The sequence below is a fragment of the Amblyraja radiata genome, chromosome 1 (assembly GCF_010909765.2).
Source record: "Amblyraja radiata isolate CabotCenter1 chromosome 1, sAmbRad1.1.pri, whole genome shotgun sequence".
Lineage (NCBI taxonomy): Eukaryota > Metazoa > Chordata > Chondrichthyes > Rajiformes > Rajidae > Amblyraja > Amblyraja radiata.
The window spans coordinates 4,690,445-4,709,118 of record NC_045956.1 but is presented as its reverse complement, the minus strand read 5'-3'; the positions used below and the strand labels follow the sequence as shown (position 1 = coordinate 4,709,118).

Here is an 18,674-nt window from a genome sequence, read left to right as displayed (position 1 = left end):
GAAGAGATTTGCCTTGTCAGTTTCCAAAACAAATCTATTAAGTGCCTCCCACTGTGGAGAGGCACCTACATTCTTAATGGTAATGTATCTGTTTGATTACTGCAGGGATTTTACATAGAAACATAGAAGCATAGAAAATAGGTGCAGGAGTAGGCCATTCGGCCCTTCGAGCCTGCACCGCCATTCAATATGATCATGGCTGATCATCCAACTCAGTATCCTGTACCTGCTTTCTCTCCATACCCCCTGATCCCTTTAGCCACAAGGGCCACATCTAACTCCCTTTTAAATATAGCCAATGAACTGGCCTCAACTACATTCTGTGGCAGAGAATTCCAGAGATTCACCACTCTCTGTGTAAAAAATATTTTTCTCATCTCAGTCCTAAAAGATTTCCCCTTTATCCTTAAACTGTGACCCCTTGTTCTGGACTTCCCCAACATCGGGAACAATCTTCCTGCATCTAGCCTATCCAACCCCTTAAGAATTTTGTAAGTTTCTATAAGATCCCCCCTCAATCTTCTAAATTCTAGCAAGCACAAGCCGAGTCTATCCAGTCTTTCTCCATCCACAAATCCAACCTCCGCAGTTTCGGGGACAGAGCCTTGTCCAGGGCAGCTCCCAGGCTCTGGAACTCCCTACCCCAACTGATCCGCAATTCCGTGTCCCTCACCATCTTCCAGTCCCGCCTCAAGACCCATCTCTTCACCTCTGCCTATCCTTAGCCCCACGTCCCCCTCCCTTTTCATCTGTGCTTGAATTGCCTCATATTGTGTTTTGAATTGAATTCTGTCTTTAATTTGTGTACCAGTCATGTCTCTACTATTTATTTCATTCCGCTTACATGTTTTTCCTCTACTTGCTAAATTTTTGTAAGGTGTCCTTGAGACTCTAGAAAGGCGCCCATAAATAAAATTTATTATTATTATTATTATATGAAAGTCCTGACATCGCAGGAATCAGTCTGGTGAACCTTCTCTGTACTCCCTCTATGGTAAGGTTACATGTTAATGGTACTGGAAGACTCATTGTCTTTTGAATTGATTAGCTGCAGCCGCGTTCCATAATTCCTGAAGATGTTTGCCTTGCTGTAGCTAAATGGTCTCTCTTGGAAAATGTGCTAAAACATGTACGGGAGAATATGCATAGAGTTGGATTTCCGTAAATCTGGGAACCTTTAGAATACGAGGGTGGGAATCTTGCAGACAGAAATCCGTGGGAATAGTGTTCCGCTGTCAGAGGACCATGGAGATTGCCTAGCAATACCCTCTGTGGTTATTATTGCAACATATTACAGAATTTTAGTGTTTACAGTAAACAAATGATGAGAACGCTTATGACTGCTGGGGATTCTCCAAAGGTCAGTAAATACCAGCACGAGAAGGAAACCCAGAGATCCCTCACAGAACCTGAGAGGAAATGTTGTACTGTACACAATAAGAAGTTATAAATCAGGCAAAGTTCTAAAACTGACGCAAGTCTCTACCAACGTGTTACCTCCTCCCCACCCATCTTTCTGCTGCCAGGCTGGAAACAACATGGGGCTCTGACATAATTTTTTTTTAAATCTAACAGAATTCACATTTGCAACTCTGCGATCCTCTTGGCTCACCCCTTCTGTCTTTTCATCTCTGGTCTTTGTCCACCATCTATCAGACATTCTTGCCATAGAGGGAGTACAGAGAAGGTTCACCAAACTGATTCCTGGGATGGCATGACTTTCATCTGAAGAAAGACTGGATAGACTCGGCTTGTACTCGCTAGAATGTAGAAGATTGAGAGGGTATCTTATAGAAACGTACAAAATTCTTAAGGGGTTGGACAGGCTAGATGCAGCAAGATTGTTCCCGGTGTTGGGGAAGTCCAGAACAAGGGGTCACAGTTTAAGGATAAGGGGGAAATCTTTTAGGACCGAGATGAGAAAATCATTTTTTACACAGAGAGTGGTAAATCTGTGTAATTCTCCGCCACAGAAGGTAGTTGAGGCCAGTTCATTGGCTATATTTAAGAGGGAGTTAGATGTGGCCCTTGTGGCTAAAGGGATCAGGGGGTATGGAAAGAAGGCAGGTACGGGATACTGAGTTGGATGATCAGCCATGATTATATTGAATGGCGGTGCAGGCTCGAGGGGCCGAATGGCCTACTCCTGCAGCTATTTTCTATGTTTCTATATTTCAATCAGAAACTCACCTCACCTGTATCAACCAACTACTTGTCAAACTTTGTCCTGCACTTCCTCTCTTCCAGCTTTCTCCTCCCCCCATTAGTCTGAATAAAGACCCCGCGCTCGTGTTTCTTGTGTCACCTTTCCATGTTCTGCAGAGATGCTGCCTGAACTGCTGAGCTACTCCAGCGCTTTGTGTCTTTTTCCTTAAAATTCAGCAGCACTGGTGATCGCAATGTTGCCCATCAGCTTGAATCTTAACTATCACCTCCTGGTCTTTTTAGCAATAACCTTGCCTTGAGCAGAATCTTTTTTCTTCATATTACTTTGGTTTCATGCATGGATATGAGATCTCAGTATTTGCAGATTTAAGCTCCTTGCCCAGCACCTCATGGGGCACATGTTTGGGAAAATGCAGACTGTTATTCTTTCTAAATCTTAAAAATTCTAGGCTAGGCAATTAGAATGTATGATGTAATAACTGTAAAGACTAAAACAAAATTAATGACTTTTCTCATGCTGTGTGTGCTTTTGAGAATAAAGCTGGATGAAACCACAAGTCTTTATGTTTTATAATGCATTTAAAGATTAACTTTGCCAGATTCCAGAATGTTATTTTTCCAAGAGAATGAATATTGAACATACTAATTGAGAGCAAGGGTAAACATTCACTTTCCTACAATAGGCAGGCCGACAAATTATCTGGAAAGCTCCAAAAACATTTTCTTGCCTGATAATTATACTGCAAATTCTTAGGTTTGCATCCAATTCAGTTTAATAATACCATAGCTTTCCTTCTGTGACAGCTATTAAGAGTTCTAAATCAAAAGCGTTTAACAGTCTCAGTGCTATTCCCAGTACACTCTTGTCATAAAATTGCTTCCAACTCATCACCAGTGGCCAGAGAGTTCATTCTGATTAATATTTTGTGAGCTTTGTAAGTAGCAAAATAACACAGGAACAACCTTAAGAGACCTTGTTGGATAGTTACCAGGTGAAACTGGCTATTTAGTCCAGATCATATGGTGTGTGTGTGTGTGTGTGTTAATGTTGGTGGTAAAATAGCTGAAGTGTAATTCCCGCTGACCACAGCATGTTTGATCCTTAAGGGTCTGTCCCACTTACGCATTTTTTTCGGCGACTTGTCATAGTCGCAGCGGGTTGCCGAAAATGTTCAACATGTTGAAAATCCAGCGGCGACCAGAAAAAGGTACGACTCTTTGGGCGACTACTCACCACCAAACCACCAACTCACCCCGCGACATGTCGAGCATTTTCGGCAACCTGCTACGACTATGACGGGTGCCGGCAAGTCGCCGAAAAAATTGCGTAAGTGGGACCGGCCCTTAATGGCAGCAAATGCTGAATATTGGTTGATGAAAAAATATGTGGAGATGTAATTCTTGCTGGATTTATTTCCCAAAGTAAGGTGAGAAACACTCAATCAGTTTATCATCCTTATAGAAACATAGACATAGAAAATAGGTGCAGGAGTAGGCCATTCGGCCCTTCGAGCCTGCACCGCCATTCAATATGATCATGGCTGATCATCCAACTCAGTATCCTGTACCTGCCTTCTCTCCATACCCCCTGATCCCTTTAGCCACAAGGGCCACATCTAACTCCCTCTTAAATATAGCCAATGAACTGGCCTCAACTACCTTCTGCGGGAGAGAATTCCACAGATTCACCACTCTCTGTGTGAAAAAAGTTTTTCTCATCTCGGTCCTAAAAGATTTCCCCTTTATCCTTAAACTGTGACCCCTTGTTCTGGACTTCCCCAACATCGGGAACAATCTTCCTGCATCTAGCCTGTCCAACCCCTTAAGAATTTTGTACGTTTCTATAAGATCCCCCCTCAATCTTCTAAATTCTAGCGAGTACAAGTCCGAGTCTATCCAGTCTTTCTTCATATGAAAGTCCTGACATCCCAGGAATCAGTCTGGTGAACCTTCTCTGTACTCCCTCTATGGCAAGAATGTCTTTCCTCAGATTAGGAGACCAAAACTGTACGCAATACTCCAGGTGTGGTCTCACCAAGACCCTGTACAACTGCAGTAGAACCTCCCTGCTCCTATACTCAAATCCTTTTGCTATGAATGCTAACATACCATTCGCCTTCTTCACTGCCTGCTGCACCTGCATGCCTACTTTAAATGACTGGTGTACCATGACACCCAGGTCTCGTTGCATCTCCCCCTTTCCTAATCGGCCACCTTATTGGTACTTTATGTAGCTATCACCTAAAGTTAAGGCAAAAAGCACATAGGTACTGTGCATTATAAATGCAGAACATTGCAGAGTCACAATAAACAATATCTTGTGGTGCGTTATGTCTTTAACGTGAGTAAAATAATCCCCTTTTTCACACGATCATATTCTACTGACACAGATGAAAAAAGATGACATCAGTAAAGATAGTCAGAGAGGTTGCATTGTTAAAAGGAGAAAAGATTCGATGGTGGGGAGGTCAGAGCCGGTGATGGACTGTGCAGTGTTAGGATCTACACATGAATGGTAGGGCTCTTGTATTGTAGAGCAGAGGGATCTAAGAGTGCAGGTGCATGGTTCCTTGAAGGTGCAGGCGCAGGTAGACAGGGTGGTCAAAAGGTACTTGGCACATTGGCCTTCATCAGTCAAAGTATTGAGTATAGAAGTTGGGAGCTCATGTTGCAGTTGTATAAGAAGTTGATGAAGCTGCATTGTGTTCAGTTCTGGGCACCATGTTAAAGGAACGATGTCAAGCTGGAGAAGGTACACAGAAGATTTACGAGGATATTGCCAGTAATAAAGGGTGTGAGCTATAGGGAGAGGTTGAGTAGGCTGGGACTCTATTCCTTGGAATGCAGGAGGATGAGGGGTGATCTTATAGAGGTGTATAAAACCATGAGAGGAATAGATCAGGTAGATGCACAGAGTCTCTTGCCCAGAGTAGGTGAATCAAGGACCAGAGGACATAGATTTAACGTGAAGGAGAAAAGATTTAATAGGAATGTGGTGTAACTTTTTCATACAAAGGCTAGTAGGTGTATGGAACATGCTGCCAGAGGAGGTAGTTGAGGCTGGGACTATCCCAACGTTTAAGAAACATTTAGACAGGTACATGTGTTCTGATGATCAGCCATGATCACATTGAATGGCGGTGCTGGCTCGAAGGGCCCAATGGCCTACTCCTGCACCTGTTTTCTATGTAGCTATGTGTCTATGTATCTATGTACATGGATAGGACAGGTTTGGAAGGATCTGGGCCAAACGCAGGCAGGTGGGACAAGTGTGGCTGGGACATGTTGGCCAGTATGGGCAAGTTGGGCCAAAGGGCCTGTTTCCACACTGTATCACTCTATGTTATCCCATTTTTGCAACTATTGGCAATTTACAAAAGCCAATTAACCAACAAACCCGCACATCGATGGAATGTGCGAGGAAACAGCAGCCGGAGAAAACCCATGAACATACAGCAAGAACATAAAAACTCTGTACAGATAGCACCCATAGTCAGGATCAAACCCAGGTGCCACTGTGCCTTCTAAGTAGAGTCGTGATGGACTTTCTTTACGATTGCATCAATGTGCAGGGTACAGGATAGATCTTATAGAAACATAGAAAATAGGTGCAGGAGGAGGCCATTCGGCCCTTCAAGCCAGCACCGCCATTCATTGCGATCATGGCTGATCGTCCCCAATCAATAACCCGTGCCTGCCTTCTCCCCATATCCCTTGACTCCACTAGCCCCTAGAGCTCTATCTAACTCTCTCTTAAATCCATCCAGTGAATTGGCCTCCACTGCCCTCTGTGGCAGGGAATTCCAAAAATTCACAACTCTCTGGGTGAAAACTTTTTTTTCTCACCTCAGTCTTAAATGACCTCCCCTTTATTCTAAGACTGTGGCCCCTGGTGCAGGTCTCGCCCAACATTGGGAACATTTTTCCTGCATCTAGCTTGTCCAGTCCTTCTTATAATTTTATATGTTTTTATAAGATTCTTTAGAGATAAGTATATCCAGGTACTTGGAGTTGTTGACATTCCTTCAGAGAGGTTGTTGCCTCTCTACCAGTCAATGAAGACAGCTTAGTTCCAGCTGAACAGTCCAGCAGGTGACATATCATGTCACAAATATCTAAAAAAAAAAATCTGTTAATAATTGAGAAGTAGATATTTCACCCAAACTGGTAACAATTGAAAATCTGTGACCTTGCACAAATGAATCAAAATGGCGTTCATTAAATAAATATTGTTACACACTTTGTAACAGTATTGCACTCAATTTGTGGGTGCAGCTCACACTACTTATGATTAAGCTGCCTGGAAGATTAATTGAATGTGACTCTGTTAACAATTAGAAGCTCTGTATAGTTGTGAGCCAACTCTGCGGGAAGATTCTATAAAAGCTGTGGCATTTAAAAACAGGATTGTGAAATCAATTAAAAAATTAAATTTCAATATGCATTTGTTTCTTTATATATCTTTCAGTTTTGTAACTTTCCATGTGATTTATTTATAATTAATGCCAGCTGATGTCATTCATGCTCCTTTAGGTAGCAAAAACTAATTTTGCCGCTGAAGCAATAACACATCGTGGCAGTGCGACATTTTGGAGAGCTGCATGAGATGTTAAACGTAGGTCAGAAAGGGATGTAGAAATAACCCGAAAGTAGAAAGTAGTCTGAAGAAGGGTTTCGGCCCGAAACGTTGCATTTCTCCTTAGCTCCTTAGATGCTGCTGCACCCGCTGAGTTTCTCCAGCTTTTTTGTGTACCTTAGAAATAATCCTATTCAGCCCACGTTGAGGAAGAGCAACAAGGTTCCCCTTTGGTGAAAATCAAAACTGCTGGAGATACTGAATGTTTCCGTCATTCCAGAACAGGGTTGAAACATTCAGCAAGCCAGGCAGCATCCATGCAAAGGCAAACTGAGTTAATGTTTCATGTGCAACATGCTTCATTCGAACTGGGACAAAGAGAAGATATGTTAGTGATTTACTGCAGAGAAGGTGGGAGGAGGATGGACAAGACAAAATGGTATCTCTGATTTGATGTGGTCAGAGTTGCCATCGGGATATGATGTAATGGTCAGCTAGTCAATAGGTCAATATGAGTGGCTGAATAAAAAGAAACGGGTTACACAGTGGCACAGCGGTAGAGTTGCTGCCTTACAGCATCAGAGACCCAGGTGCAATCCTGACTACAAGTGCTGTCTGTACGGAGTTTGTATGCTCTCCCCGTGACCACGTGGGTTTTCTCCGGGTGCTCCGGTCTCCTCCCACACTACAAAGATGTACGGGCATCTGCAAATTGTTCCTAATGTGTAGGACTGAACTAGTGTACTGGGGATCATTGGTCGGCATGGACTCGGTGGGCCGAAGGGCCTGTTTCTCCACTGTATCTCCAGACTGAACATCAGCTAAAAGATGGGAACAGTTCTTGCATTACGTATACAATCAATGGAATGTAAAAGGTTTTGAAATGCAGAGCTATCAGATATGCCCAAAGGTCCAGCTGTGCTAATGGAGAGAGGAAATCAGAGCCAAAATCACAGAAGTGGCCAGTTCTCATATGAACAGGGAGGGCAAGTTGCCTGAAGTTGAAGAATTCACTAGTAATGCCCAGACAGAAGAAGTTGCTCTGTTTCACAAGGTTACTTTGTGCCATAATATAACAGTGCAGGAGCCAGAGATGGGTCAGTGGAGGAGTAGACGGAGAATTAAAGAAGCAGGCAATTGGGAGATCTTGATCATCTTAGTGGACAAAATGCAAATGCTCCTCAATGATAATAACTTGACCCCCATACATACATTCTGAGAGAGACCATATTGTGAACATCGAATGCAATACACAAGTTTGGAAGAAGTACACATAACAACAGTCATTCGTAACTGTCACTGTATGTCATGCTGTTACTTGTGGGCGGAGCACCAAGGCAAATTCCTTGTATGTGAATACTTGGCCAATAAACTTACTTACTTACAATCATGAGATGAAAGGAATAGGTGGGCTCTTAATCACCAGCTTGAAATTGCTGCCACTAATCCAATGAACAATTAATTTATAAATACTGTAAATGCCTAAAAACGCAAACAATTTGGTGAGATTACACTTGTGCCAAACACACAGCACAATAATCTAAATCAAATAGCAAGTGCTGCAGATTCTAAAATCGCGACTCCTCTCTGGAACGTGGAATCCATTTTGCACAGTTAACGGGTAAAACATCTTTATTATATATCAGAAGGATTTAGGCCAATTCCTTTCAAATAATTAGAAGCTATTTTTCCGAAAGAAAAAAAGTACTGTAGCGCACGCAGATATCGAACCTGACGTTCGGAAGCCGCGGTCACGTGACTCGGGAAGGGCCGCTTGTTTCGCACGGTTTTTCACTTGCGCACGTTAGTTCAGCGCTGACCACCGTTGTGGACAGACGTGTCTGGAGAACCTGTATACTGGATATCGAACTTTTAAATAAAGATCTGTTGAAAACTCCAGTAGTCGTTTCTCAGACCACTAAAGTACTTGCTCTTTTGCAATGGTGAAAGAAGTGCATGCATTCAGTTATTTTGAAGTGTAACAGCTGTTGACATGTAGACAGAGTTATATCTGCTGTCATATGACATTTTGGTTTTGGCTTTTTGTTTATTATTTCACTGACTATTTACAACTTTGTTCAAATTAACGCAAGCCTTTTTAATACATAATCTGCGCAGCACCAGTTGGAATATCACAAAATGTACCAGTGTGGTTTATAGATATTTAGTGGGGCCTGATTGTCTGGTCTTTGATAACTCTGAAGAAGGAAAACAGCTTTTGTGTTTACTTTTTGTAGCATCATGGATAATGAGAACTTCCTAATGGCATGGTTTCTGAGTTTCAGTGGGAGCCTGTGACTGGAAAATGTCACTGAATGGTCAACTAGGAAATTGCATGGGCTTATCAGGATTTCGCAGTGTAATTTATCAAAAGCCCTACCCTCAAAGAAATAATGAAAATAATTGATTTCTACAAATTATTCTATTTTTCCAGGGCTTCTCTGATATACTTCTGAAGTTATGGTGAAAGTTGAAAACTTGCACAAAATTCCCAAGTTGTTAGCAGTTTCTTTCATAGCATGGTGTTGCAGCAGTAGAGTTGCTGCGTTACAGTGCCAGGGACCTGGGTTCGATCCTGACTATGGGTGCTGTCTGTACGGTGTTTGTACGTTCTCCCCATGACCGCGTGGGTTTTCCCCGTGTGCTCCAGTTTCCTCCCATACTCCAAAGAGGTTTAGGTTTGTAGGCAAATTGGCTTTGGTAAAGATTGTAAATTGTCCCTAGAATGTAAAATAGTGCTAGGTCAGCGTGGATTCAGTAGGCCGAATGGACTGTTTCTGCACTGTATCTTGAAACTAAACTACTACTTGCAGAGGTGTTATGAAGGGAAGATTTGTCTGCCTAAACGACTGACATTCTGCAGCTTTACACATCATGAAGGAAGTGGAAATTCAGAATTTTCAAAGGCTCGATTTGATTTCCACCGGTTTGGCCCATGTTTTGATGTTTCCATGTGTCAATGTGAAGTAGGAACCTGGTGCCTGTTTACCTGTGGCAGCAGAGACACTAACAGTGGGTACCATTTGCTTCCAGAAGAAGCTGAATCTTGAATTGGGCTCGCACTACAGTTTAGGGATCCACGCAAGCTGGGGTTTAAGTGAGCCAGATACCTCAGTCTGAAGAAGGGTCACGACCCAAAATGTCACCCATTCCTTCACTTTAGAGATGCTGCCAGTCCCGCTGAGTTACTCCAGCATTTTGTTTCTTTCTTCGATGTAAACCAGCATCTGCAGCTCCTTCCCGCACATATCCTCCACTCCCACATAGGCTCCTGCAAAGGAAAGAGTAGAAGACTTCAAAAAAAAAGCATGTTGCTTCTTTTCTGTCATTTTATCAAGCATTTGTTGTAACGGCTCATAGTAAGATTTGTGTAACAGTGCTGTAACTCAACAGTAATGGCCCTGTCCCACGGTACGAGTTCATTCCAAGAGCTCTCCCGAGTTTAAAAAAAATCAAACGCGTGGTAAGCACGGAGAATGAACATAGCGGGTACGTCTGAGCTCGGGGATTTCTCTAAGCGGCTCGTAACGCTAACGGCAGGTACTCGGGAAGACCCGCTAACGGCAGGTAAGCTCGGGAAGACTCGTGAAGATTTTTCACCATGTTGAAAAAATGTCCACGAGAGCCCCGAGTACCGACGAGCGGCCATTACCATAAATTTCCGAGTTCGAATCAGGGCAAACTCGGGAGAGCTCTTGGAATGAACTCGTACCGTGGGACAGGGCCATAAGGCTCACTCACCTAAGGGGGTTGAATGCATCCTCAATAAGGATTGTAACATAGTTGTATAGTAGTTTATTTAGGATATTTGTTTCTATTGTATTATGGTGGTGGGTTCTAATTGGTTTTATTGTAGTGTAAGTATTATTTTTTAATAATTGAATACATTTTTTGATACATTTTTAAAAAAAAGAGGACAATTTTAGCGGGCATGAAACAAGTTAATAATTAACCTCGAAAAATAGCCCAATTAGTTGTAGATTGGGAACTGTTTAAATGGACAACGGTGATTCACAACCACGGGTTCCCAGTGGAATTTCCAGGTTTATCATTTAGGCAACATTCCATCTGCGTTTGTATCTATTTAATTGACCGGAACTAGTTATGATCAGATACTTATTTAGGAAAAGTGGTATTTGTCTGTGTCGCACTGAAAATGAATGTCTTGCACACCTAAGTCATGAATTCAGTTTAAAAGTCAGCGTTTATATTAGAGTTTCATATGCTCCTTTGGGGAAATTAAAGTAGGTTTACAGTTTTTTTGCACTAATTTGACTTTTGATTTATTTCTTTGATTCAACAGGACGCTGGAAGTACAACCCAATAGATTAACAATAGGTGGCATCAGATCGATAGAACCAGTTCTTCAAAGGAAAGGCCAAGTTGTTACACATGATTTTGTTGGATGTGTCATGGAATTTGCTGTTAACGGACGGCCACTCGAACCCAGTCAAGCTCTGGCAAGTCACGGGATTCTAGACAGGTCAGACATTTAACAATTACATGTTCTATCTATTCCGTGAAACTGGTCACAGAATATGACAGGTACACAAAAAGCTGGAGAAACTCAGCGGGTGGAGCAGCATCTATGGAGCGAATGAAATAGGCAACGTTTCGGGCCGAAACCCTTCTTCAGACGTTTCGGCCCGAAACGTTGCCTATTTCCTTCGCTCCATAGATGCTGCTGCACCCGCTGAGTTTCTCCAGCTTTTTTGTGTACCTTCAATTTTCCAGCATCTGCAGTTCCTTCTTAAACACAGAATATGACATATTTGCAGTGCTCATGTGACATTCTCTGTCCTCAATTCTGTTGTGACAGTGTTAAGAGATTTATGGCCCCATTAAAATGGAAGAAATGAATACTGTACCAAAATGTTATGGTTTGTCCCATTAACAACCTCCAACATTTTCAGACAATTTACAACATTTTAAAGGCTGGAATTTTATTTGGGTAAAATCACTTCAGGATTTATTTCAAATTACAGATTTATGATCTTTTTGATCTTCATATTTATATTGGTGCAATTGAAATTTAATGATGAGATATTTACCAAAACATAACAAGCACAAAATGTTGATAAAAGAATCATGTAAATATACACAACTGCTGCTGAAGGCACAAACTACCTGGGAGGAACCTGCCTCTACTCCAATGCTGGACTCCTCATGGAGACCAGCGATAATTCACTAGCTTTCTGCAATTCCCTGGTAGTTACATCAGAAAATCTGCCTATTAACATAGAAACAGAAAATAGGTGCAGGAGTAGGCCATTCGGCCCTTCGAGCCTGCACCGCCATTCAATATGATCATGGCTGATCATCCCCAATCAGTACCTTGTTCCTGCCTTCTCCCCATATCCCCTGACTCCGCTATTTTTAAGAGCCCTATCTAGCTCTTACTTGAAAGCATCCAAAGAACCTGCCTCCACCGCCCTCTGAGGCAGAGATTTCCACAGACTCACCACTCACTGTGAGAAAAAGTGTTTCCTCATCTCCGTTCTAAATGGCTTATTCCTTATTCTTAAACTGTGGCCCCTGGTTCTAGACTCCCCCAACATCGGGAACATGTTTCCTGCCTCTAGTGTGTCCAAGCCCTTAATAATCTTATATGTTTCAATGAGATATCCTCTCATCCTTCTAAACTCCAGAGTGTACAAGCCCAGCTGCTCCATTCTCTCAGCATATGACAGTCCCGCCATCCCGGGAATTAACCTTGTAAACCTAGGTTTTGGTGCCATCTTGTTCAAGATGTTATCATTGGAAGATCCTAATGCAAACTGAGCAAGTATGGGATTGGAAAGCACTGAAACATGCCAATGCCACAAAAGTCTATGTACATCAAGCTTTGACTTTTCACAAGTTTGTCCTTTTGAAATTTGTTTTCCCTTTCTTACCTTTTAAAGTGACGAATCAGCAACGAATGATAAAAATATTAACATTATTTAAAATATATGTGGAGAGTTAAACATAATATGAAAGGTAGGGAAAAGTAAGCATAGCTCTGCTAAAACAGAACTTAATTTTATTTTAAAACCACCAATACAATATTGATATTTTGCACTTTTGAGTCAATTTGAATTCTCACTGGTAAGAGTTTCTGATTATTCAGTTAGAGGAAAATAAGGGAGATTGTTAGGAGTGAGTCTGTTTCTCTTATTGTATCCTTATTCTCTGCTTCACCCATGCTATGGCAGTGTTTTATTTTATATTGCTACCAATTAAGGAAGCTTAGTTATCCATAGCAAGGCAAAACTGCCCAGAATAAATGTGATGTTCAGTTTTGCCTTGCAAAAAAAAAAAAAATAAATAAAAAATCATCTTTTGCCTGTTGTGTTCATTCATGACTCAAAACTCTGCTTTTTTTCAGGTGTTTCCGAATCGAAGGAGTCTGCCTAAATAGCCCATGCCAACATGAGAGCTCGTGTGTGGATTACTGGTCGTGGCAGCACTGTACTTGCAAGCATGGGTATGCAGGAAAATACTGTGAAAAATGTAAGGCTTTGAATTTGTAACCTGTTTATCTATCTATCTAGTATGTGTGAGGTTCCGTTGCTGTACCATAGCGTGAAATAGCAGCATTGCGAGGAATAGGTTATGATTCTTTATGGGGCTGAGTCCGTCCCAGCAACTGAGGCATTATGAAATTCTGACCTTTTTACTCCTATAATGAGTATAATTAATTCTGACTGTTAAATAAAACTGGGTGGCAGGATTGTACATGTGGAGTTCAAAATTGCTGACCTGAATTAGAAATGAAGAAGCTGGTGATTATTGCAAAGCAGTATGTTTTCACAGCTGGACTGTTAAATCCCTACCATAGTCTGAAAGTGAAAGAAAAACATTTTGGTGCTAGAACCTCAGTTCAACATGAATACGGTATTGGCAGCTTGCCAGGTTGGTACAAGTGGTCTCAGTGACCCAAGAGGCTGGGGACCATCCCACTCAGCGTTCCACTGTGTACTGACAAGTTTATTATCACATACTTTACTACAGTTGAACCCAACAATTGAACCAGTGACCCTAGACTTTCAGAATGTATGATCGACCATTGTGTGGCCACACTGTTTGAGTTGGCCTCATGGCATGACAATAACACACTGAAAAGTTTTTTCACCATTGTATATTTTTGTTCAGAGGTTCTGGATTAGTCGAGATGAAAACTTGTTGTCAGATCCTATAAATAAACAAGGCATGGTGCAGGATTGACATAGTACAGGAGTTAATGTGAGAACATGTAGCGTTGTTAAACGTAAATGACTAATTTTTACTACATTCCAAACTCTTTGCTTTTACTTTGTATTTTCAGCAATGCCAGTTCTGTCATAACTGTAGCCAGCGTTGTATGAGCGACTTTCTCTAATATCACCACTTCCCTCTGCAATGAGCTTCAGAAACAGTCCGATCTTCCATTTCTAAATTTGTCTCCAGCGTGCTACTAACGTTATCCCTTAGTAGGATGACTGTCATTGAACTAGAAATGTCATATTAGAAGGAGCCCATTGAGGTTTTGAACCTGTCCTGCTATCAGCTCCCCCACTCCCCAACAAAAGCCATCAGCTTTTCCAAATTTTATTTTTCCATCTCCTGATATATTTCTGGTTTCAAGGCCTAGATTGCCATTTTTCAATCACCATTTGTAATAATAATCAGATGTTCTCATAACTCTGCATGAAACACTCTTCTGAATGTGTCCTTAAGTGGTTTATAAATGCGTTACTGTGACCTCACATTGTTAATGGAGAATGACATATGATGAAAGATTGAGTCGACTGGGCTTGCATTCACTTGAATTCAGAAGGATGAGAGGGTTCTAATAGAAACATATACAGTTCTTAAAGGATTGGACAGGCTAGATGCAGGAAAAATGTTCTCGGTTTTGGGGGAGTCCAAAACGAGTGGTTACAGTTTATGAATAAGGGGTAGGCCATTTAGGACTGAGATGAGGAAAAACTTTTTCACCCAGAGAGTTGTGAATCTGTGGAATTCTCTGCCACAGAAGGCAGTGGAGGCCATTCACTGGATGTTTTCAAGAGAGAGTTAGATTTAGCTGTGAGGGCTAAAAGAATCAAGGGATATGGGGGAAAAAAGTGGGAACAGCGTACTGATTTTAGATGATCAGCCATGATCATATTGAATGGTGGTGCTGGCTCGAAGGGCCGAATGGCCTACTCCTGCACCTATTTTTTTTCTTTCTATGATAAGCCACTGGATCCAGCAGCATAGTGGATCTCAGACTTCAGTGACTGATGAATGATTCAACGTCAAGAGTTTGGACTCTAACACAGAAGCTGTGGAATTTAAATTCAATTCAATGTATTGAAAGTCTGTCCATTTAAGGCTGTGCAGTCATGATTGTGTTAAACAACCAGGAAAATGGAATGGAGGTCAACTATGACATTTGTTGTGATTCTGTTGACCGGTGGACCAAGGTTGAGAGGTTGTATGACTATTAGTTTACCCTTCAACTTTCTCCACTCTAATGAAGAAAATGGCCGATGCATTGCATCATTTGATGCTGAAAGAGAGTCTCGACCTGAAACGTCACCTATTCCTTCTCTCCAGAGATGCTGCCTGCCCTGTTGCGTATATCTTCGGTTGAAACCAGCATCTGCAGTTCCTTCTTTCACATTCTTCCACATCATTAATAATTAGCCGACTGTAACGTGAGCTGGGGTCGTTCTTTTCAAGTGTTTTGAAGTCGACGATGATTCTGATCAAAAATATGGTTTCTCTAGTGATCAACGTGGACACTGCTTTGTCATTGGTTGGCAGAGGACGCCTGGACTATATGATTAATCAGAATAAGAAGCGGGACTATTTATTAAGGCAGAGTTTGAAGCGGCTGCCTCCTGATCCTGTGAGTGCAAGCAGCTTGGACATAAAGTTCAGAACAAGAAGCAAAAATGGTATTTTAATTCATGTCCAGGAAAGCAGCAATTATACTACTGTGAAGGTAAGATTAAAGCAAGTTTTAGATTGTTTGATTAGACTGCATGCACTGCTATGGTTTTAATCATTGTTCCCATCACCCATGTCCTTTCGACATAAAACTATTGGCCACAGTGCTGGGAGGTTTTAACTAGCGCTGGGCATTGTGCCAGAAACATCCTTCATCTTAACTCTTGCCAACCAGCTACGGGCTATATCATGGACTCCCTAGTCTTCAGCTCCAGAAGCCAAAGCTTCATGGAAAATCATCAGGAATTGGAGAATAGTGCATTTTATTCATGACGCGTGTGCCATAAGGCAAACAAATAACATAAGGCACTCTGGAAGATTTGTTCTACAATATGAAGTAGCCAAGATCAAACATAACACTTATTACTTATTCAGGATGGTACACTAGCTTGGAAATTGTTATGCTGCTTGGAAATTGAATGAAAGCATAAAATGTTGGAATTTGCTGGGAAAATCAGCAATGCATTCACAAAAATGCATATTAATATTTTGCTAAAATTCTGATAAAAGACAGCTTCAACCTTTTCTATTTTATTAGGTTGTTCTAATGTGCAATGGTAGATGTGACGATATCTTCTAGATCTGGGGTGGGCAACCTTGTTCTGCTTCGGGGCCAGGACACATGTCTGTGAGCGGATGGCGGGCCACATCTATCCCGTGTACACATGGATCCCGCCCCGGATGGCAGGCATCAAATCACGTGTTCACATGGATCCCGCCCCTGCGAGGACGCCACCCGGAGCACTGGCCCCTAGTTACGGGCGCTCACCAACATGGCGCCCCTAGTTACGGGCGCTCACGAACGCGGCGTACCTATGGGCCATTGCCTTGGCTCTGTCCTGAAGGCGGTGGCTCAAATACTCACACTCACTCGTCCCCGGCCTATTGACAACCCCGATCCTGACAGTGAAGCCCTGACATAGAAGGTGCGCGGCCGTGCCGGCGGCTTTACGCAGGATGCGGTACAGCCAGAGCTCAGCGTTCGGCCACGCTTGGCGCTAGCCAGCTCCGCCATTGTGGCCGCCAGCGCAGGCCTCCTTGTGTCACCGCGTCTGGGCGTCTCGTGCCCGGGAGGTACCGGAGATGATGAAAGTCTGCGGGCCGAATGATTACAGAAAAACAAATCCTCCTGCAGGCCGGATGATTTTGGGTTACAGGCCGCATTTGGCCCGGGGGCTGCAGGTTGCCGACCCCTGTTCTAGATAGTTTCAGTTTTTGTATGCCTCATGTATTTCTATTACTGGGGGAAGTATCTGACAGAGTGATGCGTATATTAGGGAGCTCCTTCTGCGAATGTGGAACCATTTACCCAGCAATGTCTGTTCATGTACAACAACGCAAAGTAAAATAACAATCTCGTATGTTGGAATTTTTGAAATACCTTGTTTTAAAAAGAACAAGAAAATATTGCAGCTGTTTTGTGCAGAACCTTTTCTGAATGAGGCAGTTTCATTTTTCAGTGGCAAAGTTCACATTGTATGCAACGTACCGCTTATAGACTTGGAGTAACCCAAGGAGTCAAACCGACCTTCAGATATTTGTAAATGATATGGCATCCACTCTGAGATGGTTATTAATGAAGACAAGCTGGTGCGCAATGGACTGTACAAAGGGAACCTAATATCAGAACTTTGAGGGAGGTTGCATACCATCACTCTGTCTCAGCCGAAAGTAAATGATGACATTTGCCGTATTTATTTTTCTATCGTGATCTGACTCAACACCACCTAAGAATTGAATGTGGCAAACCATATGAAAACCTCTGCATAGTTTTGACACAGTGCTTCACATTTTAGACATTCAGCTTTAAAAAAAAAAAAAAAAAAAATGAAAGTGGCATATTTCCAAATGGACAAAGCACTTATTCACTTTTGAAGTACGTAGCTGTTTTCAGAGCGCATTTACACAATACATAGGGTTCCAATGCTGCAAATATTTATTCTATTGCAGGAAATGATTTTAAAGGATTTGCAATGTGGCCAAGGATCTCAGTGCTGAATTGCCTAGTGCACTCGACATTGCAATGAGCCAGATGGCTCTGAAGTGATAACTTAGGCTTTTACTGAGTGCCAACCCGTAATATGTTTTGATTCATCAATAATATACTTACATTTACATGTTTTTATTCTCGTGTAGGTGCAAAATGGAAAGTTACATTACACTTCCGATGCTGGTGTTGATGGAAAAGTCGAAAGGAATATTCCGGAGATTTCCGTATCCGATGGACAATGGCACACAGTTATAATCAAGAAAAATGGATCCATTACAACATTGTCAATTGACAGGATCTACACTCGAGAAATCCTTCATAACACACAGAATTTTGGGGGTTTAAATGTGCTCAGCATCTCGCTTGGAGGCATACCTCCAGGGCTCAATTACCAGAGCACTGATCCAGGTGGGTAATTACATACCTTGTGGTATCCATCTACCCACGTGAGTTTCTTGATTTGATATGAAGCATTTATTATCAATGAACAGAAGATACTCTGAAGTTATTATCAACTTATTTTCATACACCAAGAATTCAGACCAGAGGGTGAAAAGCAGATGGTTAAGTATTGGGCCAAATCATGTTGATTGATAACAGATGATGTTACACAAGACTAACCTGCCAGCTGTCAGCTAGTAGGGCTTGAACATGTCTTGGGCTTTGGCACATGCCCTGCCAAATGCAGATTTCCAGTTTGGGCAGGAGGTCCAGTGCCAACAAATTGACCACCTACGGCTGGTGAACTCACAGGTTAACCCTGGCCATAGCACTGATATATGCCCAAAGGAAAAGCCACTTGAGGCCTACTTGCCACTTGAAGCCTGCTCTGCCTTCCAGGCATCTCCTGCCAGGGGCGGAAATCCTGGGGGGGGCAGGTGGGACACGTCCCCCCCCCCCCCCTGTTTTGAGAGGTGAGGGACAGTCCCGTACCCCCCCCCCCCCCCAGATTTTGTAATCGGATTTTAAAACCCGGTGACAGTG

The 18,674-nt window shown here is 42.3% G+C and overlaps 1 protein-coding gene across 1 annotated transcript in view; it reads left to right on the top strand.

Moving 5' to 3' along the window:
* Positions 1–18,674, top strand: part of fat4 (FAT atypical cadherin 4) — a 368,131-nt gene that overhangs the window by 336,097 nt on the left and 13,360 nt on the right. Inside the window, 4 exon segments of the mRNA XM_033015309.1 lie at positions 11,046–11,225; positions 13,110–13,234; positions 15,478–15,695; positions 17,837–18,098. Of these exon segments, the coding sequence (XP_032871200.1) occupies positions 11,046–11,225; positions 13,110–13,234; positions 15,478–15,695; positions 17,837–18,098 (785 nt within the window).